At 36.1% G+C, this 27,275-nt stretch overlaps 1 protein-coding gene across 4 annotated transcripts in view; it reads right to left on the bottom strand.

Moving 5' to 3' along the window:
• FGF12 (fibroblast growth factor 12) overlaps positions 1-27,275 on the bottom strand; it is a 477,520-nt gene that overhangs the window by 309,305 nt on the left and 140,940 nt on the right. The window contains exon 1 of one of the 4 annotated variants that reach the window (XM_016136340.2): positions 13,416-13,666. The exons of the other annotated variants lie outside the window; for them this stretch is intronic. Within the exon in view, the coding sequence (XP_015991826.1) occupies positions 13,416-13,506 (91 nt within the window). The 5' untranslated portion in view covers positions 13,507-13,666. Of the gene's footprint in view, positions 1-13,415; positions 13,667-27,275 lie in introns of those variants that run through there. 4 annotated transcript variants of the gene reach the window in all.

Genomic DNA, 27,275 nt, shown 5'->3' on the forward strand with positions numbered 1-27,275 from the left:
CGCCTAACACATTATGACTATCTCACCATTGAATCTTCAGCAATCAGAATAGCACCTAGCAAAGAATGCACCATCAATAAATGAGTAAAGGAATGAAAGAAAAAAATGAGCAAATTTAGCCTGAAACACATGGTACTTATTCATACAACACTCTTCCTCACCATTTTCTATGCAAGGTGAATGCCTATTTATTCTTTAAATTGTGTCTTGGGTGGCATCTTCCCCTGAAGCCTTCTCAGATAAGACTCCCTGATTACATACACACACACACACACACACACACACACACACACACACACACACCAAGCAGAGGGAGCTTCTCTTATCATCTTGCTTCCAAGAAAAAATTGTGTACACCTTTAGCAGCTACCCTTGAAGATCTGTTTTTTGTTTATATTTTTGTTACTGTCCCACACTGGGAACTCTATGAGGCAGGTGTTAATTTATCTTTATATGGCCAATGCCAAGCACATACTAGGAATCTAGTTGTGTCTAGAATAGGTCTGATCACCACTGTTCACATAGACTTTTCCATTTCCTTCTGTCTGTGCTAAGTTGTTTTTATAAGAAGCTACAGTTTATTAATGTGGTTAGTACATATAAAATTAGTTCATTTATTCTCTCTGCCTCACAGAGAGAATAAAGTGTCTGTAGATCCCAAGAATTACATCCTTGTACAGAGCATATTTGTTCATCATTGACTAAAGAACTAGAATAATGCAAGTCTGCAATAATAGAAGTTAGTGTGGATACTGCCCCCTTTACAAGACTAGTTATTAGTCATCAATGAAAGAGTTTAAAGTAAGCTTAAATTTTTAAAAATGTCTTAAAATCTATCATGTTGTCCCACTTCACAATGCAGACTGAAAAGGTTCTATATTATTGACAGGAACGGCATTCTTTTCAAGCAGCATCATAATAAGGTAGCCCAGATAAATCTGTATACAGCAAGATGTGATAATTATTGGAAGATGTAATTCATATTCCAAAGAAGCTATAAATTTCATATTGATAAAATTTACTTCTGCCACATACTCCATCTTCAAGACAATATAAAACGGAGCTTTATTTTACCTCTGATATAGCCTTGTGTCATAAATGCAACAAACATAATAATAGTAATAAGTTAAACTTGTATCATGCTTCTAGATTTTGCCTTTTTCCACACCCACTATTTCCTTTAGACTTCAAACAATGCTTTAGTTGAGGTAAGGTGATTATATGCACTTTATAGATGAGGATTCTCAGTCCCAGAGAGGTTAAGTTGCCTAAGGTCGTGCCTTGAGTGAATGAAAGAACCAGATTCCAACCCACCATGGTTAGTGTCCAAATACCAGGTATACTAAGAGTTTAAAATCCTGGATTCAAAGATCTAGCCATTTTATACAGATGTGAGGCTTTAAACAACTGCCTCAAGCTATCTGGGCCTCAGTTTCTTCATACGCCAAATAAGAGTAGGTATTCAATTGACACGGTTTTTGCTAGCACTCAAAAATTAGGATTCTATATTTCAAATTACTTATATCCTATGCATAATATGATAATTAGTCCCTCCTCATTAAAAGATTACAACGCAGGTCTGATGTTTGCTTCTGCAATCTGTGTTGTGATAATGACAACAAGGTTCATTAGAGTCATTGAAATCTAGTCATGTCAAAAAGCTTCACAGGGTGGAGAGATTAATCAAAACAAAGCCTTGGCGCAATTTTAATTACTAATTTAGAAATGCACTTCCATATTTTTTGAGAAAGCTGACTATCTTCAGTGATAAGGAACCTGCTAAGGAGACCCAGGTGGCTTGGAAAGTAGAGCTGATGAAGATTTTAAGTCAGCGACAACCTCGGCTCCACCTATTCTCTTTCATTTATTTTCCTTCTTAAACTTCTCCAGGGATTTACTTCAGTCTCAAGCGCTCACTCTGGTCCAAGTTTAACCAAGAACCAATCCCTCAACTCAAAAGGTGAGATGACAAAGTATATCTATTTACAATTCCCAAGACAGGGGAGGGGAAGGCATAGCATACAAAAGGAAATACATTGGACTTCAGACCATTCTCAGTCATCCCTGTAGCCCCACTGATACAAGAAAGCCAAGCCCTCAAACAGTCAGGCAATGCTTCAGCAGATTCTGCAAATTCCTTTGACCCTAGCACACTGTGCAACAGCCGTGGTCAAAAAACAATTATTTCTTATTGACTCATAACCTCTCCAGCTCAGGTTATTTTCCATTCTGTCCCATTCAACGTCCAATTGCCTCTGACAGGAATTCATCTCTGGTCAGAGATTATTTCTAATCAGCACCAATGCTGGATGTAAAAATTCTGGGAATTTTAGCCAAACAAGGCTGCTCTTCCTACTATGAGTCAATACATATTCCCAAATGAACATACAGACAATAAATACTTATATTGCACGGGTGTCAGACAGTATTCTAAGAGCTTCATATAGATAAACTCATTTTACTCCTCGCCACAATCCCTGTAAGGAAGATGATATTGTTATTACCATTTTGCAAATGAGGAAATTGAGGTTCTGAGGGGTTAAGGAACTTGTCCAAGGTCACATAACTGGTGAGTCTAAAAGTCTACTTGACTAGAACTTGAACTGAACACATGCAAACAATCACAGCAGCCAACAGTCATTATTAGAGAAGATAACCTAAAAACAAAAATATTGGGGAGAATTTACCTCTACTCCAATATAGCAGTTCCTTCCAAAATAATAATAATGCTGACTAAAAATGACACACTACAGACACCGTTAATACCTTAATTTGAGATTAATTGTGCTCACATATTATCTCCCTTATGAAATTATGAGTTCTTTTAGAATGGTGTCTTTGTACCCATTGCCTGGCACACAAAGTGGGTCTCAGTATATACTAGTTGAATAAATATATAAAAGAAATGACATTCCATAATGTCTTTGCTTTTCCAAAACTGAAATATTCAACTCAGGTTATTTCCCAAGCATGAAGGTAGCCAATTCTGTAAGGAATTCTTATAATTAGATAGAAGAGTATAACTAGATATAAGAATATAACTACATGTTTTCAAAAGGATTTTCTAATCATATAAATATAAATCAATTTCCTATTTTCTGTTGCTGTAAAAACCCCAGAACCATTGAGACAGATGCTTCTATCTGAGGTGTTAAGTATTTTGGTTAGTAATTTAACTTGGATATATTTTGAGCAGAACCAAGTTTGTGAAGATTTAAAAAAATTTCTCCTACATTTAGGCTGCCCTCTTTGAAAATTCTTGTTTATTCTTAGGAGACCAGTCTTATTTGCCCCAAGAGTTTGTGAAAGAGATCACACCAAGAACAGCATGCCAAACAAATACTCTTTGCAATCTACTTTAAAAGAAAGATGGTGAGAAGGTGCAATGCTACCCAGGTTGCACATTTAGCAATTCTCGTCTGGTATTATTCAAAATAAAATAACCCCAACATAAAATGTACTGATAACTACTGTGATTGCTTTTTCTGGACTAGGAGTGTCCAGACCATACTTTGTGCTGGCAATGAGTGTTTCCCTTAAAGAATACAGATGTTCCACTCTCAGTCACCCTGCAATATGATAAGCAACGAACCTTATAATGGGAGCAAAAATAACCTCATTGTCTCTCTGGAACTGGGAGGAACAGTGCCTAATTGGTAGGGGGAAAAGAATACCCATTATGCAGAGATAGGCTAAGGAATAAAGAGAGATGACCAGGAGGTTCTTCTAGAGGACATGGCCTACGTACTCTAGGAACAGTGATAGCTAAAAACTGTCTTGAGAGTTCCACTCCCTGCAATGTTGTAGACTTCTGCTTTCCTTGGGAATTCAATAAATTGTTCTGAAGACTCACAGTCTGTTTTTTCTTTAAGACTGAAAGAGAATGGCAAAACTTTTTCACCTCAGTGGTTTAGAGTGAAAAAAATTGGTAAAGATGTCAAATATACAGCAGGACAGATTTGTGAAACATATAAATACTCTTCAGTGTTTCCTAGAAATTATTTGGTAAGGAAAACACTGCAAAGAAATGGAAAATCAGCAATCTACTGAGTGAGCCTAGCTGCCAGGATCTGAAAATAAAAGTAATTTTATTTTTTAGTCCTGATGAGGTCAAGAATTTTTTCAGTTACACTGATTCTGTAATATTAAAATTTAATATGACTTTCAGTTGCCTCCTATCTTGATATTCTAAATAGTCTTCCAACACGAGAGAGAGTTGAAATTGGAACACCATGAACTGTTAAGAATAAAGTTAGTGCTACTATGCTTAATTCTTAAAATTCAGTTTTCAAAAATCACTTAAAAGAGTAACATCCAAATTATGTTACTCTTAATTATGTAATCTACTCTCAAACACCATTTTACATTTGTTTCTATCAATGAAATAAAATACAGAATTTTTCTTAATGCCTTGGAAATTATTGTGATTATTACATTTAAGGAAATAAACAGGAAACTTTACAAATGAAATTGGCTGGATACAGACTCCTATTTTTATCAAAATGAAGGTCTGTCTTAATAAGGAAAAGCTACACATACAAGTCAAAATTTTAAATATATCTTAAGATTTATTATGGTGTACATTCTTCTACCTTAAGAGAAAGAATAATAGAATAAATCATACACTAACGGATTTGTGAAATGTGTAATTATTTGGTAACAATTATTTGATAAGGGAAATACTGCAAAAGAATGGAAAATAAGCATTCTACTGAGTGAGCCTAGCTGCCAAGATCTGAAAATATTTAATAAATATTTTATGACACCACAAAGAATAATAGGCAAGAAAAAGAGCAAGAAACACGAAGTACTGACTACATGCTCAGGATTTCACAGGCTAAGAAACTCACAGACACTAATGTATTTAATCTTCAGAACAACCCTTCAAGCTAAGCACTATCATTTAGCCCCATTTTACATATGAGACACAGCAAGACCAAGGAACTAGCCGACAGTCACACAGAGTTAGGAAAATATTATATGACTATTAGAAGTGTAAGTTACTGGAGGGCATAGCAATATCCTTAAAAATAGTTATGCCTTTGAAATTTACACGCTGTAAAAGTAAATTTTCACTCCTACTTTCACACTTACATTTGGCCCAGAAGAGAAGCTTCTGTCTTTTCCAATATACAGGAAGAGAGTCTCTGCCCTTTTATCTACTACATACAAACATTTCTACAGAAGGATATTCATTTAAAAATTTTAAAAACAAACTTAAAGTCATAGAAAAATGGATATGATCTAAATAGTCAATGAGAGTGGGAAGACAATAATTATTGTATAGACATGTGATGTCATTCTATAAAGTAATTTAAAATCATATTTAGGAGAAACTTTTGGAAAATGACATCTCTGTTAGTATTTTTAATACAAACAGGTAAAAATTTAAAGAAAAATACAAATGGTCCACAATATTCCACCCAGCTGATGTGTGTGTGTGTGTATCACTATAAATCATATAGTTAATGTATATGAGTATATATCATTATACATAAATATATTATATATATATATAATCAATACGCATAAGTCATTAGAAATAACATAGAAAACCACAAAGCAAGAAAGGAAAAGCCTCTTTCCCCCTGTCCCAGAATTATCTCTCTCTACTAGCCACTATCATAGCATTACACTCCTTGTAATTCCTTCTGAAAAAAATATTTCTCCAATAATTTGAGTATTTTATATGTAGAGCAATTGCTTAAGCACATAGGAAAAGAAACAAACAAAACATATAATTTTCATGTAATAACTTCTATTTAAAAAATTCACCCACAAGAATGGAAGAGATTATATTGGGGTTATAATTTTATGTGATTTTTTATTCTACAAAGATTTTACATTTTCGAAGGTTTCTGCGGTGAACAGAAAACTAAATCTGACATACATATCAGTAGTATTTTTATTATTAAAAGAACACATTTTTATAAACATTTAAATAATATAGACATATGTAAAATAAAAAGCAAGTCTTCCACCTCCGCCCTCAAATTCCTTAAAGATAACTGACAAGAACTGGAACTCAAACTTGAACTCAGACTCAAACTCGAACTCGAACTCGAACTCTCTCCCTCCCTCCCATGCTCACTTGCACACTTGCGCTCGGGCTCGCGCTCTCTCTCCTTTCTCTTTCTCTCTCTCTCTCTCTCTCTCTCTCTCTCTCTCTCTCTCTCTCTCTCTCTCTCTCAGTAAACAGTCATTTTAGATAAATATAAATACACATAAATTTCAGTTTTCAAGAGAAAAGACATAAATGTACATAGACATATAAATCTTCACCTGGAAAAGCCTTAGTTTCCTTATCTGTATTGTGTTACTATAAAGAAAAATGCTATCCTGTCTAACTCACAGTGAACTTTGAAGCGAAAGGTCAAAAAACAAGTGAGGGGGAGGGGATTTATATCCCCCCATTATCCATACTGTGGCAGTTTTAGAAAATACAACACCAACTTTTCACTCTGTTTCTCACCATTTCCAGGTCATCCCCATGCTGCCTGTGAACACAGGACTGTCACCAGGCTGGCACAGAACATTATTGCCTAAAAATTCTTAATCTCAATCTTCTGGCTTTAGCTTTCAAGTAGCTGGAACCATAGGCACTATCTCCAATCGATGAGCTACTTACTTACAGAGTGCCAAAGTGGATTGTGGGTAAGGGGTTTATCACTATCATTTTAAAAATGATTTCGACTATGCTATCTACCCACAAGTTCCATAGTGCCAAGGTCAGACACTGAACCAACACGGCGATTCACTGATCCCCAAGTTCCTCCAAGTTAAGCAAATAATTAGTGCCTTAGAGAATGATCCAGCTAGCAAAAACCCCTCTCCCCTCAAAAAAAGAGATTGATTTTGTGCCACTAAGTTTTATTTAAAGACCATGCAATCGAATCCCAGCTGGCTTCATTGAAGTAACAACGTGGGCAATCAGTGACACCAACTGCAATGCTATCATTTCTATAAACAGTAATGAGTGGAGGGGGTAGGACAGTACTAGAAGCTTATGTATAAACAAGAAAGATCATTTCAGCAAGAGAGATTGTCTTGGCAGATTCACAGTATCTTTCTGATTGGCACCCTAGGAGATGTAAATACTCTGGAATATTTAATGTCATTAGAAGAAATATTCGAGCATGGTATTCATGACATTGTGCAATGAAAATAACATGTCAGAAAGATAGCAATTTCATAAACTAAACTGTACAAAAGGAAGTTTCATTGTTTTAAGATATTCCATGGAAATTGAGGAAACAGATTTCTAAATGCTCCCTGGTTGTCCCTTTCTAACTCTGATACGAGAAAATAGAACTCGACCCTTTCTTAGAAGCTGAATTTATCAGGCCGTGAATAAATGAACTTATGTTGAAGTAGGTCAAAGGAGAACTATAATATAAATAACTAGCAAGGATATCTGATTAAGAACAATGCTAGATAGGAATTTAGTTGCAGGGTCCTTACCTTTAAAAAAAAAAGTTTTTGTATATCTATGTCTTATTTTTATTCAAACACATTCTTCCAGTACAATATCCGGAGATACTATTTCTTTCTATTAGAGCCCCTATCTGCCCCACCCCAGCCTACCTTTTGAATTCCTAAATGCTTTTCAAGCTTAGGGAGATTAACATAAATCATAGACAGAATTAATTATTACTTCCTTGGGGACGATTCTTACAATAGGACATTAATCCAAGTAAGGAGATGCTAAATTGAAACAAACTGAGGCTGCCAAGTATTCCTTTTTTGGCATGTATCATATCCTGGCTAGTAGTATACCTTTCTTGTACATATGTATTTCCCTGCTAAGTCTCTAGTGTCTAATACAGAACCTAGCATACAATTGTTTTCAAGGACTGCTTGCCAATTTTAAAAATGGCAACCGTGAAGTCAGAGATAGGTTTCTTTAACATTCTATGCTCAGATGGCGATGGGCAGAAAGAAAGGAGGGGTGCTAACTATAGAGGGCTAGTTGGTATTATACAAGCACTTTACGTTTCAGAGAAAGTCTGGCTTCCCTCCTCTCTTTTGTACTGAACCCAGAGCCAAGCAAAAGAATTGCTGGTCCATGGGCCAGATGAGAGCATTCAGCCCAAGCCCTACACCATAAAGTACTGCCCTAGTTTTCTTATGATGCACACAGCTCTTAGTTTATAAGCTGGGAGAAGACTATTTTTTCATTTTTCTTTGTATGGGAAAACTACAGTAGTGATGAGAGCTGTCACACTGTCACCACTTTTTAAGTAATGTAGCTAATTCTTCCTTTCCAAGATATGCTTGGGGGCATCAAAAGGTAATTTCCATTATTACCCAGTAAGTGGTCAGGAGCAATTAAAGTATAACTTTGAAAGAAAATCTCAAACATCAGTGGAGCTTCATTACATCTTTGGGAAAAAGATAAATATCATTTAAGAAATAATGTACTCACGAGGCTCAGGAACCATACTAACCAGAAGGGTGATGACAAAAACCTCATACTTTGGTAATCTAATCTAATTATCCTAAGATTATGAAAGGAATACATACATCTATTTGTTATATCCTAAAGATAATATCACAGAGAAATTGGAGTATTTGATTGGAAAGAACCCTAAACGGCCCATTAAATTTTGTTATTTTAAACCATACTGCCTTACTATATCAATTACGATAGGCCAGATAGTGAATGAATAACCTCAAAAATCTAAGTTACTTACAAAAAGATGTATTCACTTCTCATTTGTGCTAAATGTCCATCATGGGCCAAATAGTGGAGCTCCGTTTATTACAGAACTCAGAGACAGGGGCTGATGGAGCAAACATTACCTGGGACATCATCAGAAGGCAAGAGCCTGACATAAATTGTGCTCTGGCTATTAAACTCAAGGGAATGGGGTGATGCCATTCTACAATGTACCCAAGAGAAGAACCCAAAATATTGAATGAAAAATAATAATGACTATCACATTTTCACATAGTAGTCATTTAGCAAATTGCTTGTTAAAAGCACAATGAGAAAAAAATGAACTAATAATAAACACTAACTTCTTGAGTTTTTTGACATTAACTCGGAAAATCTCCTGTAAAAAAAAAAAATCCATTACAAATGAAAGCCATAAGAAAGTGATTGATGGACATTTTGTGTACTGGATAATTCATATTCATGTTAGCCATTGGAGCATCACTGAAATGTAAGCTCGGGATATAAAAAACAGCTGAAAAAAAGATTCTTCAACAAAGATAATTGCCATTAATAAATCATTGATTATCCTTTAATTAAGATCTGCGGGATTAGATCATTGAAGACACTTATGCACTGAAGTCACCCATATTTCAAAGTGAAAACAATGTGAATGTGAAGCCTGAGTACATGGCTTCAGAAGGTAGATTTTCTCATTTATTTTTTATTTGGTGGGTTTTTGAAGATTTAATTTGAATTTAAAATGCCTTCGATTTATGAATACATTATTGTCATTTGTCTCAATTTTTGAGGGTACCGTCACCTACATCTTTGAAGAAAAAGTAAAGAGGATAAAGGACTTTATGAATACTTAGAAGTAAAAGGAGTATGGAGCTGAAAACAACTATATAACGCTATCTTTGTAGAGAATCCTTTACTGAGAAATAAACTTAAAGCAATAACCACTTTGCAAGCAAACAGTCTTTCTTGGATTACTTGACTGTTCTGTATAGAAGTTAAAGCTCATGTCTCTTCGATGACTGTAAGTGGGCAGGTTTAATTTAGACGCCAGTATTATACTTGAAAGAAAGGATATGACTGGGTTTTGCTTATGTGTTTTTAATAGGGTTGATAAGTGATCTTTGCCCAAAGTGTTTCCATCCCACATCAAGGCCATTTGATGTGATTGTATAGTTCAACCCTTAGATACCTTATAAATCCTCCGTGCTACCAGGTTGAATAGCCTGATATTGACCAAATATCACAAAAGAGTTATGACTGTACACAGAAGGAGGAGAATGTGTTGGCTGATTTTCTGAAATAATTTAAGGTGATAAGATGAGCACAGCGCCCCCCCTCTCTCCAGCTGTGTGTGCTAGTACACACACATGTACACACACTTACATAAGTACAACTGTAGGGACTTACTATCAGAGGTGCTGCTGCCCTCTCTGTCATGTTGAGACAGCTTTCCCAGGACCCTAGTCGTTAGGACAGAAATCCCTCTTCAATACATTAGAACCGTCTTTGAGACTAAAGTCATGAAACACCTGTAACCTTAACATCCTTCTTTAAGACAGTGCTTCTGCTTTTCTCTCAGCTAGATCTGGAGAGGACTAGGAGCAGGCACTAAAGCTATTGTTTTAATCCCTACTCTTCTGTGAGCTTATGTTTATTTGTAAAGGTCCTATCTGTAGAGAAAAATGAACACGTTTTACTCTCCCTTTGAACTAAAAACTTAATATTTTATTAGGTTAATAGAAGTGCCGTATACTCTGAGCAGAATCATTTATAATTTAAAATTACTTATCTGTCTTCTAATGGATAGGCTCCCCTTGCTATAAACAAACAAACAAATAAATAAAATTTTATTTTGAGAAATGGAAAAAAAGAAAGATCATAATCACTGAGAAATAGCCTTAAACAGTCTACTTAACCTTATCTAAGATTGTCTTCTATTTGATAGCTCATGCTAGCTCTAGGGTACTGAAGTACAAAATACTTATAAACTAATTAAAGGTATAAATTAGACAAGATATTAATATTTGAAAATTGCTGAGAAAAGACAGAAGAAATAAACTATTTTAATTATACTAAGCTCAAGCATCAGTAATGATAATTTTGTATTTTTCTTAACTTCACTTACTTAATAAAACCTAAATAAAATATTGAAATGTTTATAATTCCCAAAATTTGGAAATCTACTAATAGAATCTCTTAACCTCTTATAACGAATTATGTCACTTCTCTCCGGTGTCCCTCACTTCTCTCATTTGTAAAGTTATGGGGAGGAAGTTGCTGGCATAAAACTTTTACTCCATGCTGAAATGGTTCAAAATATTATTGTATTTGTCTTTAGGTGTGTTTACAAAATTAAAATAGTGCGTTCCAGCTCGATTTTTATAAATTTGCTCCATGAAAATATATCTGATATCGCTGCCTCAATTTGCATCCACACACTGGGCATAACAACATCTTATGAAAAACTGCTGTAATGTCATGATAGGGGCACAAGTTACATGAAAGAGATCATTTTAAAATGAAATACATTAATAACACAGAACATGTTTATATAAATTCAAAGTTCTTAGAACAATGGCATATAGTGTGAGCTCAATAATTCTTTAGCTATTATTAACTCATTCAATTTTTACAACAATCTACGAGTTCGGTACTATAGCTATAGTAATGTACATCTATGCTTAAAATGAGGAACAATAAAGGCATGTATGTTATCCAGGATCATCAGCTAAGAAAAGCCACAATTCAAACAAAGGCAATGTAGTTCCTAAAAACAATCTGTAATCTATATATCACTTCTGTGGAAGGACTAAGAAACCTTCATCTTCACTATTTGTGACTACACCATTTTAAAAGAATTCCCCTAGAGTGATAGTTTCCCAATATATTGAACTACCCTAAGTAAACTAAGTAAGCAATTTTCATAGGATCCCATGTTAATAAATAAGATTTTTAAAAAAATATAGGAATGAGGCTAGAGCTGTCATTATTTCTGCTTTCTTCAGATGATAATACTGAATTTAAAAGATTCCTAGTGATTTTATTGAGACTGGTTTCTAACTAGGTCTTTTAACACTAAGTGCCATGATCTTGCAACAATCTATGCTGCCCAGTCACATATGTAATCACTTCAGTTTGGATCTTACTATTTGGGAAATTGATTCTGCATGTAAATTGAATATGTTACCCATTCTTACAGAAGGAATTGCCCTGTCTTCACTGCACTCCAAATGTACTTTAAAATTTTTCACATCTGGAAAACATATATTCAAGTTAAAATCTATTCACATTTTATCTAATCTACACAAGGAAAAAATGAAGAAATTTTAACATACATCTCTACTGGCCTCCTGAAATATGTATTTCCAAAACAAAAACTTCAACATCAAGCATGTTAGTTTAGAATGTACCGGCTTAAAATCTTTTCGCACTGATAAACATGGTTGCAAAAAAAGAGAGAATGTTTAAGTAATCTTCTGAACTGAGCAAAAGTAAAAACATGAGCTCTCAAGGCTGATTTCGTTTCAAAAATATATGTTCCTATATCTCACATATAGTTAAATGATTTAATTAGGTCTTTTAAAATAGTTTTGTTTTTCATTTACAGTGATGAGTAACCAAAAGTCAAAGTTTTAGAAAGGATGAATGAAACCTATATATATTCTAATCTTTCCAAATATAATCTTCATAGCACCAGAACAGAGTAAAAATAGGTGCGTAACCAAGTGAATCAGATCCCCCAGAATAACACATGAAGTTTTAAACATGAAATTTATTATACTATTGTTAAATTCTTGAATATTAAAGCTACTTGAAATTCATGGACAAAAAAAATTATTTTAAAAAGTCACTTGAGACCTAAGTGGTACATTTCCTCTCTCGTACTCTATCCCCATTTTGTAAAGGCAAAAACAAAGTAAGAAAAATGATTAGCACTTGCAAAATTACAAGACATAATTATTTTAAAGGGAAGATACAACTTAATAAAAGAGATGAGCAATGAAAAATGCTACGAAAGAACACACTTTCGCAGAAAAGAATCACATTTATTTGGTTTTAGTTCCTATATCTCACATATAGTTAAATGATATTTTCTTTAATTTTTTATTGTTTTCCGCAATATTGCAGGTCATTTAAAGGGTCTGATTTTCTTTCTTTCCCTCCCTATGCCTTTCCTGAGGGACCTGGTTGACTGAGCTCCGGGCTAATTGGGACCCTCCTATTTTAGCTAGGAGGACAGAAATTGATCTCCATAGCAAAACGCACTCTGCGATGATGGCCAAATGTCTACTTTTCAGACAAAGCAAAAAAATTAAAGATACCTGCGTCGCCAGCCACCTGTTTAAATGTCCCCTCTCCTGTCGAACGCTCCAGCAACTTCTCAGAGGAGTCACTGAGCAACTCTAAGTCGCACGCCGCCCTCGCAAGTCACAAGGAGAGAGCCGCGAGGAAGTGCGAAAACAGGTCACTTAAAGCACCCGTCCAAAAGAGACCCGTAGGTTACAGTTCAGGCGCTGGGTGAGAGTTAGTGTTCTATAAAGCGCTGATGACTTCAGGGATTTAAAGAGAGGAAAAAAAAAAAAAAAGACTACCCGCGGCGGGGCCATTATCTCGCCCCAGTAAGGAAACGCCTTCCTTCCACCACTTTCCGCGCGAAATAAAGGGGTAGGAAGAGAAGAAGGGGCCAGAAGGAGGGAAAGGGGGTGTTTTAGAGCCAAGGAAAGAACGTTTTTCTCACCGCTTAGGCTGTTGCTGGTCCTCAGGCTCCTTCCACAAAGACACTGCAGCATATGCACTCCTTTCTTCAAAGAAAGCTCAAGAATCTTCATGGAGAAGCGCGTGTGTGGGGTTCGTCAACTCCCCGCCCACCTCCGCTAATTGTCCAACCAAAAGGCGGCCTGTCTTCGAAAGCCAGGTCCCGAGTCCATGGTGCGCGCGTCCCAGGTGGAGGGCAGCTCGCACATCGGCGGGGCGGGAGCCGGGGCGCGGGGACGGAGCGCGGCGGGCGCCGTGGCCACCGCAGGCAAGGGAGGAGGAAGTGCCGCTCCGAAAGGGGCAGCCCCCTGGGGAGCCAGAGGCGCGGCCACACCCCCGTGGGATTGAATGTGACACTTTGGGAGTTCGACAAGGAGGCGGAAGGTCTGCGGGCGGAAGGGTGAGCTGGTCGAAGCCCCTTTCAGGTGCCGGCGTCCGGAGCGACGAGGTCAGGGTCCCACGCCGGCCCTGGCCTCTGGACTGGTGGCTCAGGGCACCCCCTCTGCTCCTACTCTCAGCGTGGGGCGGTGAACCCTGGGCGCCCGCCCGCCTCAGTGCCCACGCCTGCCCGGGGTTGTGGACGTGGAGGGGGTCTCCGCGGGGCCGGGGCGACGCGGCCAAGCTAGCCCGCAAGGCAGCGCTCCTGCTGGCTGCGCGCGAGCGGAGGGCGAGTCGGCGTGGGAATCCGGCGGAAGGGAGCTCCCGCAGGAAGGGCTGGACCCCGGAGGCTGCGGAGCGTCAGAAGTGACTCCGGGGATCTAGGGGTAGGGGTGGGGGAAGAGGGGATATGGAATAAAGAAAGCTCTTGGGTGCGAGCGATGAGAGCGAAAGTGTGCCTAGTTGTGGGCGGAGCCCTGATGGGGGAGTCTGGACACCTGGATTTTCTGATGCGGGCTGTGACCTTGGGTAAGTCACTTTCCCCACCCCACCACCCCCTCTGTAAATCAAGGAGGGGTAGAGAGTGTGGAATAGAGAATTGGCCCCCTCGTAATTGTTTGTCCCCGTGCCTTCCAGTCTCCCGGAAAAGCCCGGCACAGGTGCAGTGGGAAGGCAGGTGCAGGGGAAAGGGAGGCCAGAAGGGGACGCCAGAGATAGAGAGAGGCAGGTAAACTGGAAAATCAGAAAATAATAGCACATCACTTTGGAGAGGAGAGGTATCCCGGTCAGCTCTTCCTCTGCCAACTGATCCAAAAGACGATCCGTGAGCTTCCCTATGGGTCTAAAGGTTTTGATTGTTTTTCACCAGCAACCTCTTTGGATTTATTTATTTGTTGCTTGGTTTGTTCATTCTTTTGTTTGTTCCCAGAGGAAGCCATTACACTGTTTTGGAAGTCTTATGAGTAAGGCATACAAAGAATGCTGGCGATGGGACCAGACTCCACACTGCTCGGAACCTCAGGGCAAGAAGAAATGTTAGAGGACACAGCTATATAGCAAGTGGTTAAGAGTACAGATGCCGAAGACATACAGCCTAAAGTCAATTTCTTACTAGCTGTGTGACCTTGAACAAATTATTTAACCTCTCTGTGCCTCAGTTGCCTCATCTCTAAAAGAGAGTTAATAATAGCATCTACTTTATACACTGCTTGTTGAGGGTTGAAAACACATGAAATAAAGTAAATGCTATAATAGTGTTAACAATTATTACTTAGCTCCCCACCTTTAGGCTTTTTAATCACTCACTTCCGGATGAGTGCCATTGTTCATATCAGTGTTCAAATTTCTACTTGAACAGTTAAGATGTAGAGAACTCACCAGTTCCCCCAAGTATTTTATTGCACTAAACCTGTTAGAAAGTTTATCCTGATATTTAGCCCAAAACTTCATTTTCTTTCCACACACTGTTCCAAGGCCACCTAGCACTATTTGGTTAGCTCTTCCCAGAAAGGGAAGAAAAATGGTTTTTATCATTCCTTTCCTCTTTCTCTTCTCTAGGCTAAACCTCACAGTTCCTATGATGTTTCCTGAAGGTTAAAGTTTAAGGTTGAAGTTGCCTGTAAAAATATTATCTCAGAACTCTCCTCCTTTTTCCTGTCAAAGATGGCAGAAGAAAGTCAGAACAACTGAAAGGCCTCGAGCCCACAGCCCCTAGCTCCACATCCTCTTAATTTCTTTCAGAAATAACCTCCAACCAGGCAAGGTCATTTAAGGTGGTTCCAAGACTCAAGAAGATATGTCCAGGCCTTTTTTCCAGTCACTTCTTAGAGCCATTGTTCACTGGAATCACCAAAGCTCTGTGCGCTGCAAAGTCCTTGAAGATCTTGCTAAAGCCACCATACTGTCATCAGTGGGAAAGTTCTAAGGCCCCAGGGCAGCCTGGGCCATGGACTTTGTCCTTCCGGTCTCTGCTGGAATTAGTGAGAAACTTGGCTCATCTGGGATTCTACCATAGAAATTCCCCACGGAGGGAGAGACAATTAGCAAAAGAAAAACATCTAAAAATAATCTTTCATGCTGCAGCAGAGGCAGACAGCTTTCCGGTAGAGCGCTCTTGCTCTGGAACCCAATGCTAGAGCTATTTCTTTACTTTGAGATAAATGATATTCCTTGAAACAGAAAAAAAAAAAAAAAAAAAAAGACAAGAATCTGCTTCCTTTGAAGGAACCAGATCAGAACAAGCAGGTCCATGTATGATTTTAAAACACACAAGACCTCCTGAACATCAATTTTCATATTTATAATGAGCTTCTCTGTCTACCTGACAAGGTCTTTGCAAGTATTAAATGAGGTGAGACATGTGAGAGCATTTGAAGATTTTAATTATCTTTGCAAAATAAGGTGTTATTCCCAACTTTCTGGGTTCTAGGTGCTTCTCAATGATCTAACATAGTCGCTCTTTTATTTCATTACAAGAGTTTTCATGTGAATCTTCTGTCTCAACAACTGCAAACTCTTAAAAGGCAGGGCAGGAAGCTAACTGTCACAATAAATATTCAGATGGCCTGATGTCTTGTTTAAATGGCTGTCACAGTAATTCATATGGTCAATTGTATTCATCACAAAGAAAATAGATCATCACACTATTTGAAAAAAGGGATCACATTGACAGACTTTTTTGTTGTTGTTATTGAACTCTCAAATGAGATTAAATTAAACCAAAGAGAGCACATAACATTTTAATGAAAAATATTTTTTTACTATGTATGACGGACATTTGATCAAAGTGGAGATGAAAGGGATTTGATCACTGGAATTTTATTACTCAGAGTTAGTTTTTTAAAAATAAAGATTCTTACCCTTATCAGGACTTCAATGTACAAATTTGTTAAAGCTACTCCTATTGTGAAACCTAATTCCATAATTAGGCACAAGTCTTCCTAAAGCATGTTAGGCAGTACTTCATGAGAACACATTTTCACAGGTACCATAACATCCAAAAACGAGACAACATCAGACAAAAATAGTAGCCAGGAGCACAATAGATAGTAGGAATGTGGTGAATTTTAGTTTAAGCAAAACTTCATATTTTCTGCTTTCTCTGTATTATTATTCTATAAGCTAAAATCGAATTTTACTAACAATTATATTTTTAAATCTGAAACTTAAGATATATTATTTTAATGACCAAATTTTAAATTATGTATCTGTCTCTAATTGACATTTTTAAAGTTGGACATTCTTTCTGTTTTATAGCAAGTGATTCACCAGTGTGGTTTCACAAATAAAATAATGTATCACTTTATGAGAGAGGTTGGAAATCTGGTACATAATGATAGGTGAGCTTGTTTAAATTCCTAGTATCTAAACTTTTACTTTTTATAAAGAGTTATTTACTCACAGGTTGTAGGACTTTATAATTTTCCGAGGGAGTTCTGAGATTTTTAGGTGGTAACTTATCTATATTTTCTGTTCATATTAAACATAGAAATTTGTTGACTTGGCATCAGCTGTGTAATTAATATATTTATCTGCTTGAGAGTCTACATTGAATCAATAATAAAATATTGAGAATTTTGCCAAGACAAAAATTTTTAATGAGTAAATTAATGGCAAACGTCTATCAGATGAAAAGCAACTTTATTTTCACAAAAAAACCAAACTAACACATAAATTAAAAAATCAACATCAGAATGATAGTTAATGTATTTTTGTTCTATATTCTCTAGACTACTGAGTACTAGGGTAAAAACCAGGCTTCTGTATCATGTCTTAGGAATATCTTCAGATCCAGTTTTGATACACAACTGCCATAGAATGAATGTATGTAACTCTCCACCCAAATTCATATATTGAATTCTTAACCCCTGAGGTATTAGGAACTGAGGACTTTGGGATGTTTTAACATCACAAACGTAATTAATGCCCTTATAAAAGACAGCCCGGAGAGCTTCCTCTCCCCTTTCACCATGTGAGGACACAGAAGAAAATGGCCATTTATGAAGTAGGAAGTTGGTCCTCACCAGACACAAGGTCTTGGTGCCTTGGCCTTGGACTTCCCACCCTCCAGAACTGTGAGAAGTAAATGTTTGTTGTTCAAACCACCCAGTCTATGGTATTTTTTGTTATAGTACCCTGAACACAAAGGCAGCAATAAAATAATCTCATAGATAATGTAACAAAAACAGTCACTAGCAGCTAGCTTACTTTATTAATAATACATGGTCCAAATAAGTTTTAACTATTTTCAGAAAAGCAAATGTGTTTCTTTTTAAATTTTATCTTTTTCCTCTTGATCTTTTTTATTTTTCCTTCCATTCCTTCTAGAAACTTTTTATTTTGAAATAAATTTAGACATACAGAAAAGTTGCAGTATAATACAGAGTTCATGTATACTCTTCACCCAACTTCTAATGATAACTTACTTAACCAGCGTACAATTATCAAAACCCGAAAATTTATACTAGCATCAAACTATTAAACTGTAAACTTGATTGAACTTTCACCAGTTTTTTTTTTATTCCCCACAGCCGTTTTCTGTTCCAGGGTCCATGAGGATCCATGTTGCATTTAGTTGTGTCTCCTTAGTTTCTTTCAATTTATAACAGTCCCTCGGTCTCTTTTTGTCTTTCAGGAAGTTGCCGTTTCTAATAAATAGTGGTCAAATCTTTTGTAAAATTTATTTCCATTTGGGTTTCTCTGGTGTTTTCTAATGCTTAGTCTAAGGTTATTCATTTTGGCAAGAATGCCACAGAAATGATGTTGTATAACTACATCATTATCAGGGGTCTACATGACGTCAACTAGTGACATTAACATTGATCACTGTAGTGTCTGCTAGGTTTCTACATGCAAAGTTACATTTTTTCACTTATAGTTGATAAATATCTTGAGGAAGAAATGTTAAGGTTATGTTAATATCCTGTTTCTCCTCAAACTGTCATCTGATTTTAGCATCCATTGGTGGATCTTGCTTGCAACAATTATTACTGTGCTGTTTTCCTAATAATGATTTTATATTGCCTTCATTCCTTCTACAGTAATGGGAATCCTTTTGTAAAAGCTGTCCCTCCTTCTCCACTTGTTTATTTATTCAACTATTTATTTATATCAGGTCTCAAGGATATTTATTGTATGGGTTATAATCTAACACTGATGTTTATTTTGTGGCTCAAATTGTTCCAGCTTTAATCATTGGGAGGTCCTTCTGGTTGGTTTCTGTGTCCTTTCTTTTGAGAGGCTCCTTGATTTTCTGATATCACAAAATGTCCCAGGTGTATCTTTTATTTTCTCTCAGTTTCAGTCTTGGAATCAATCAGTTCTCCTACTTCTTTTTTTTTTAGAGAATAGTTCTTAGGAACCAAAATCTGGGTGCTAATTGTGCTCATTGTTACTGGGGTGTCCTTGTCCCTAGGCTCTCTCAGTGGAGTGAACTAGAAAATATATGCATGTGGGGGTAGCTCCATAATATAGTGGTTAGCACGCAGAAGTTTCTGGGTTCGTGCCTCAGGTGGAGCCGCAGACCATATCCCAGGTATGCCAGGCCCTTTGGGTGCGCCAGGCCCCAGGTGCACTCTGGGAGTGTGTGTGGGTAGATATCTTGCCTTCAGAGATCCAGTTCTTAAGGGGAAAATGGCAACATCCATAGGTCAGGGGTAGAAGGGGCCAGGAGGGTGGGAGGGAATTAAAGAGGGGGAGAAAAAAAAAGAAAATATATGTATGTATACGAACCCACACATACTTATACATCATATTTATTTCTCTGTTTCTCTCTATATATAGATATATAGAAATAGAGATCTCTATATGTAGGTATATAATCAAAAGATAATAGGTTTAGATATGGATACTCATACATCATATTTCTCTATTTCTCTCTACAGAGACAGAAATAATAACATGTAGATATATGTACATGTAGATATATAAAAGATGGATAATATGTAGGTATAGATATAGATGTAAATCCCTAATATCTATGATTCCAATCCAACATAAGTTTCATTTTAGTCTCTGTTCTTTCCTTATTTGAAACTTCATTTTCTAACAGTGAAAACCCTGACTTTTATTATATGTAATATATCCATTTATTCATTTCATACTAGTATACATTTAAAGTAGCTACAGAATTCCTAACCAATACCCTCGCGTGTAGATTTATTACTAAAGTATTTATTCACATCTGTTTTTTATCTTTAGCATTATAGTATCTAGTCAAAACATTATTTTTCAGAGTGACAGATTAGTTATTTTCTTCCTCCTCCTCTTCAGTGTGCTTTAGTTATTCATTTGTAATCTAGTTACATTAACTTATTATTATTTATATTTTTAATGGTTGATTTAAGTTATTTAATTATAATTAATTAACTTTAATTATTTCTTCATTATTTGAATATGCAAAACACTGGTACAGTTCTAAGAGTCAAAGCTTTACAAAAGAGTAGACTCCATCCAAAAAGGGTTACTTCCTCCTGCCTCCTGGCCTCTTCCCATTCCCCCTTCTTTCCACTCCTTTCCTACATAACCCCTAACTGGCCTTTTTAATTTCTGGTTTATCTTCCCTATGCTCCTTTTCTACAAATGAGCACACACTCCCCTATATAATGGTCTTTAGGTCATTTCCAATATTTTTCTATTACAAACAATACTGTGAAAAATAGCATTGCATGCAGTATTTTTACATTCTTGGGAGTGTATCTTCAAAGTAGATTCTTAGAAATTGGAACACTGAATCAAATAGTAAGTGAATAGGTAGTTTTGTTAGGTATTGCCAAAATTCTCTTCAAAATGCTTATATGAATTTGGATTCCTACCAGCAATATATAAGAGTGCCTGTTTCCCCACAGCTCCACCAACAGCATGTACTGTCCTACTTTTTATTTTTGTCAGTTTGATTGTAATGTTATCTTAATTTGCATTTCTCTAATGATGAGTAAGTTTGAACATTTTTTTCATTAGTTTGAGAGCTTATAGTTTTGGAAGGAATTGCCCGTTCATGTCATTTTTTCATTTTTCTTTTGGAAATTATCCACTTTTAAAAGACGACAGTTTGCTTTCAGGGAGGGCACTAAAATTAAACTGTATTAAATTAAATTTTTAAAACAATTTTGAGATAGGAGTTCTAAACAAGGTCACTGTCAATGAAAAAGGGTAACTTTGAATCCATCCATCCACCCTTTCCACAAACATTTAGAAACTAAAACTAATTCCTTGCCCTAAAATGCTAGTAAAGGAATAGATATGTGTGAACCATTAGTAAAACACAACTTTGCAGTACAAGTGGTACTGTAGAGCTCAGTGAAGGTACAAAGAAGGGAGTGGTTCATTCTATCTTTTGAGGGGGAAGCAAGCAATTAGAAAAAGCTTCATACAGTTTAAGAAACATGAGCTGAACTGAAAGAGGTACTTCTTGTTTAAAGATACAATGTCCAAGCTTCATAAATGCCACCATCTACTTTCTAGCCATATTTAATAGGTGTGTGTCCATGAAAGAACAAACTCCACTTTTAAAAGAACCAGAACCCAGAATTCAGACTTTATATTTACTTCCAACCTTATCCTATGTTTCATCGCATCATCATGAGATACAGGATCATAATTTTCATTTAGCATATGTATATCTTATCTTATCAGACTAAAAACAGAAAAAAGGCAAGGAATAATGTTACTTTTACAGTTTTCTGATAAAACCTTCTGAAGTACAGTTAATGACTAAGATTTCCCATGTGTTTTTCTCCAATCTTCCCATCCCAAGACCCCAGTCTTCAAATAAGTAATACTTCAGGATTTGCTGCTACAGTTGGGCATTTTCCATTCTCTTCTAATAACACTTTAATGAGTTGTTTTGAATAAATGCAGAGCTTGTCATCTTTAAAAAAAAAATTCTTTATAGATGAGTTATGACTTAAGTAGAAGGAAAATGTTTTTAGCTTATGGTAACCAAGTATGAATTGTTCATTGTGAGAAATATGAAGCCAATCAATCCAAGAGAGTTAACACTTGTGAATTTCAAGGAAGCAACATTTGCTTATTAGCCAAAACTCACCACCGAAATAGAAGCACAATTCGAAATAGGCATTTTCACTCCGACCACCTGAACTTCTCTAACTCTAAAAATCCCACACATTCTTTAAGCCCTACTACAAATGCCACAATGTTCTCTCCAGGAAATTTTCCCTGATCTCCCATCTCTACCCCAAATCTATCACAGCTACCTCTGAGTTCTCATAAGACACTTTAATTCCTCTACATATTAAATGTCTTAGACTGTTGATGACTTCTGATTTGATGACAACAAATCTACAACTGGACATATCTCTTTTCCCAAAAACCTACTGAGTTGTACATTTTAACAGAAAACTGCATCATCTATACTTTTTCCAAATTCAAAAATCTACGAGCCATCCTAGACTCCTCTTGCTAACTCACCTCCAATCAGTCAGAGATATTAGAGATACCACTTCCTTAACATCTCTCACTTTGTTACTGCCTTCTTTCAGGCCCTCATCACTTCTTGCCTGATTATTATAACGTCTTTATGAAAAACAGTCTAACTATGTTCAATCCAGTCTCCACACTGCCAATACAATCACCCCAAAATCTCTAATCCCTGAAGGATTTTGCTTTTCTGAATCTTTATATCATTTAAGATAGTCAACAATTTAAGATTAGTCCAAAATTCCCTGATGATTTGCCTTATCTTCTTCCATATGTCTACATGAACTTAACACTATTCATATCCTTGAGGAACGTTATTTTATGTGTGTATATCTTTGCATATGCTGTTCCCCTTGCTGGGATATCCCACCTTTCTTCTCCTAATGAATACATACCCATTCTTTAAATACTGGGTGGATTATCACCTCCACCAAGAAACCTTATTGAGCTAGGTAAGAAGTTCCTCTTTGGAGCTTACCTATACATATCTCTTAGCATAGAACTTTCACACAGTGATCTTCGATTCATTTCATTTATAGCTTTTTTTATCTAAGCAATTTATAGGAGAATCACAGTGTGTGTTAAAAATTCAGCCAAATGCTAATACAAACAATTGCAACTGTGATTGGTGCAAAATAGGAGAGAAGTAAATGGTACTGTAATGTCTAAAGTAAGGGGTGAGTGTCGATCTATTTGGAGGAATCAGGAAAAACAGAGGCACTTATCACATCATACCTTGTATCACAATTAGTTGTTTTATATATGTTTCCTCATCTCAAATACACACACACACACAGACACACACACACACTTGATTCCCTTTCATGGCAAGTACGAGATTTATTCATCATGAAATACCGCCACGATCACCACTCTATACAGAGACTCTGCTCAAAACATAGGAGAAGGTTGGCAAATAGCTGCTGAATTGAATTGAAAGTTTTACCCAGTGTTGCAGAATAATTATATGATTTTGTTTCTTTCAAGATTGAGCTAACCATATAGTTCATCTTTAGATAAGCCCTTAATCAAATTTATTATAATCTTAAACGAAGTTATATACACAAGCACCATGTGTCATGAATTTTGTCTTTCCTGAAAATCGATGGCACACCTTCCAAATGGTTTCAAGTATGATCGATATATAAGGAGTTCTCCAAATAAGTGAAAAGAAGTCAGGAAAAAAGCAATGCTTTGAATTCTTTATTTGGCTAGTCTAACATAATAATCCTGGAACAGCAATAGAAAAGACCTAGGATAAGATGTTTCTATAGCACCAGTCTGAAAGGTCTCATACTTCCTGAATCTGCGATTGTTTTCATTTCTGATTTGATAGGTTAATTTTCAAAAAAAAAAATTTTAATGAGAGGACCAGAAAAATCTTGTTTCCATAGCCTTTAGCGGATGTTCACTGAAAGGATCCAATCCTATGGATAGGTAAATCACTGGAGTAACGTTTTCATGAGCTAGCACAAAATAACCTTCATCGGCATCTGGGGCTTGTGTAAATTTTCCACTTAGATTCAAATGTTATTGTCATTCTAATTCTATGTTTTCTTTCAATCCATTTTTCTTTCACTTGGTGAGGCTCAGAAGTTAAGACTTGTGCTTCTAAATCAAACTGGACCTGGGTTTACTTCTTAACGCTGACCTTGACACTTAAATGATTCACTTTTCCAATTTTTTTTCATTTGCACAATCGAATGAGTATTAATAAATACTTAACAGGATTATAGTCAAAATTAAATGAAATAGAATATCTCAATATTATGCCTGCCAGAGAGTAAGTGCTCAATAAATGGTGGCAATCAAGAGTGGCGGTAGTGGGATTTTATTGACATTGATAACTTTTGGAAAAGTCTTCCATTAGTAATCGTTTTCATGCTTAAAGACATACTCAGCAACATCAATCATCTGTTATTTGAGATTATTTTTGTATCTTCTCTACAACATCTATATAAATAACTAAGAACAATTTTTGGAAAAATCTAAGAAAATTGGACTTTTAGTAGGACAATTTTAAAGATTTTTGCTTCATCAAAACTCCATAAGAAGCAACTGCTAGTGGGCATGGGGTTCCTTTTTGAGCTGGCAAACGTTCTGGAATCAGACAGTGATGATGGTTGCACAGCTTTGTGAATATGCAAAAAACACCTCAACTGCACTTTTTAAAAGAGTGAATTATGTGATATCTGAATTATATCTCAATTTTTTAAAACTTCATGAGAAAAATAAGTGGGCCTTTTATACAACTACAAAATCAATTTTAGTGTTTGAGACTTCAGAGCTCTACATTACCACATTCAAGTCCCAGTGTTACTAGTTACCAGGTGTGTGTGTTTATGAACAAATTTCTCAACTCCTTGCAGTCTCTTTGTCTCTAAGCACGAAAACAATTACTAATGGAAGACTTTTCCAAAAAGTGAAACTAACAACCTACCTTGTAGCATTGTTATGGCAATAAAATATGGGGGGGGGGGGAAGAAAAAGGAAATGCTTAACACCGAGTTTAGCACTTATAGACTACCCACAAATAAATTTTTTGTCTCCTCTTCCCAAAATCTGTAATCTGCTTAACAAGGACTAGTACATTTCAAAGAGAGCTTAAAAAATTATATCAGAACCTGATATAAATCACTCACTGACCATTCCCGTATTAAAAATTTATAATCTGTAAATGCAAACAGAACTCTCTTTCTTGAAGTTGGATTCTAAAACACTTTAAAGCTATTAACAATGTTTCAGATTCTTACATGTGAGGAGGAAAGAATATAAAGATAAAATTTGGAAAATCAGTCCTCCTTCCATTTTCTACCACATGCCTGATGCCGTCACTGACACCTTGAGCTGAGGAATATAAGTAGCTATTGCTTAGGAGGAGGTGTTAGCATGATCCTCACTTGCTAAGGAGAGTGTTTCTTTTTGTTGTGGTGGTTTGTTTGTTTTTAATCCAAGGTATTACCTGGACACTCAGCATCAGGGCTCCATTTTGAATTACCAAACCAAGATGACAGCTTGGCCATTTTATTAGTTAATAGGTTTAACTATCAAAAAGGCCAATGTTAAAGGTAAAAAAAAAAAAAAAGCGTACAATAGGATTTCAATTATGTTTGGAAAAATATATATATGGGGAAGAAAAGACTGAAAGCATATACATATAAATAAAAGATTATCATGCGAAGCAAAATAAATTCACCAGACAGAAAAAGTTGAGAACCATGTGATTTCACTCATATGTGAGATATAAAATTGAAAGCAATGAATGAACAAGACAAACAGACTCACAGACATGGACAACAGTTTAGTGGTTACTAGAGGGAAAGAGGGTCAGGGGGAGGGAAGGAGTTGGATAAGGATAAAGGGGGTCAAATATATGGTGATGGAAGGAAATTTAACTTAGGGTGGTGAACAAATAACGCAATATATATCTGACATATAATTGAATCGTATGCTTGAAACCTATATAATTTTATTAACCAATGTCACCCTCAACAAATTTAATAATAAATAAATAAAAATCAAAACATTATTTGACTTCCTGGGCTTCACTTTTGCTCAAGCACTTTCTGCCAGGATGCCTTTGCACAAGTCACCTAATCTCTCTAGCCACCAGTTTCTATTTACATAAAATGAGAACAATAATATATCACAGGGTAAAGTTTAACTGAGTCAATATATATAAAGCATTCCACATTTCTGGGTTTTTTTTTAAATTTTCTACAATTAATATTGATTACTTTTAAAATCAGAAACATTTGTTTTAAAATATCAGCATCTTTTTAATTTTTATAAGTAATTTTAAAAAAACTTGTAAGAATGTCAAATAGTTAGCCTACAACTCTTGAAGTTACGGCATCAAAAAATATCTCTACCATGGCCTAATATATGTGTTTCATCCTCGGGCTTTAGTGAAAGCCATAAACCGATTGTAAACATGCTACTATTATTATCGGTTCTTCTAAAGTCAAATGTTGAGAATTTCTGGAAAAGTATAAGCTATGAATGAGATGGAATTTTCTGATTGCAGACTTAGATGGATTGAAATACCACTTCTAGGAAGCAGATTTAATATCCCTAAGGCAGCTACAATTTCTCTTTAAAAAATATACCTATGTATAGTTTTATTACATAGGTCTACCTCTTCTTCCAGGCCCTCAAAAGACATTTTAAAAAATAAAACAAAATGCACTTTTATTCCTGGGGTCCCAGGATCAGTTATTACAAGCTCAGGAAGAGTGAGAGGCCAACTAACTATCTAGTTATGCCAAGAAAAAAAAAAAAAAAAACTGAGACGGATACATTCCAGAGTCAATTTTCTAATTCCCAAATTTTTACTTCCTGTTTCAAATAGCAGAGTTTCAAACTTACTATGAGTCACAAATACACATATGCACACAAACAAAACAACATGTTCAATTTTTCAAATAATTTTCTTCAACTAATTAGAATCTAATTATTTTATAAGAATATGATCAAAATTGAAATATATTACTGCTTCTTGTGGGAGTTTTGCTTATTGTTTTCTTCTGGGGAGCAATTTCTGCATTTTCAAAGCAAAGTCATCTGAGGACATCAAATCCTGATCATATTTGTATGGTATGACCCTTAGCAAACTACAAACACAATCTGATTTTGCTTTCTCTAACACTATTTCTCCCGCAAGTCTTCAGAAAAGGAACAAATGATGGAGTAAAAACCTATTTGCAAAAGGCATTTCAGTTGACATCACTATTTTACTCAAAGGGAAATATCCCAGGTTTAGTGATTGGGGAAAAAGATTTAAAATGGAGTGTGCTGAGGAATATAAACTTGTTTTGATAAAACATTGAATATTTCACTACCTTCTTCAGCCAAAAGGAGAACTTCCAACATCTTTAACACAGCATTCAAGAACCAGCACGATCTTTTTTTTTTTTTTTACCACCTACGACACCTGCTCTTCCTGGGTGGTCTCCCATCCAAGTACTAACCAGGCCCAACCCTACTTAGCTTTCCAGATCAGACCAGCACTATCTGTATCTTTCTTTCT

This window comes from Rousettus aegyptiacus, unplaced genomic scaffold, assembly GCF_014176215.1.
Source record: "Rousettus aegyptiacus isolate mRouAeg1 unplaced genomic scaffold, mRouAeg1.p scaffold_m13_p_4, whole genome shotgun sequence".
NCBI lineage: Eukaryota > Metazoa > Chordata > Mammalia > Chiroptera > Pteropodidae > Rousettus > Rousettus aegyptiacus.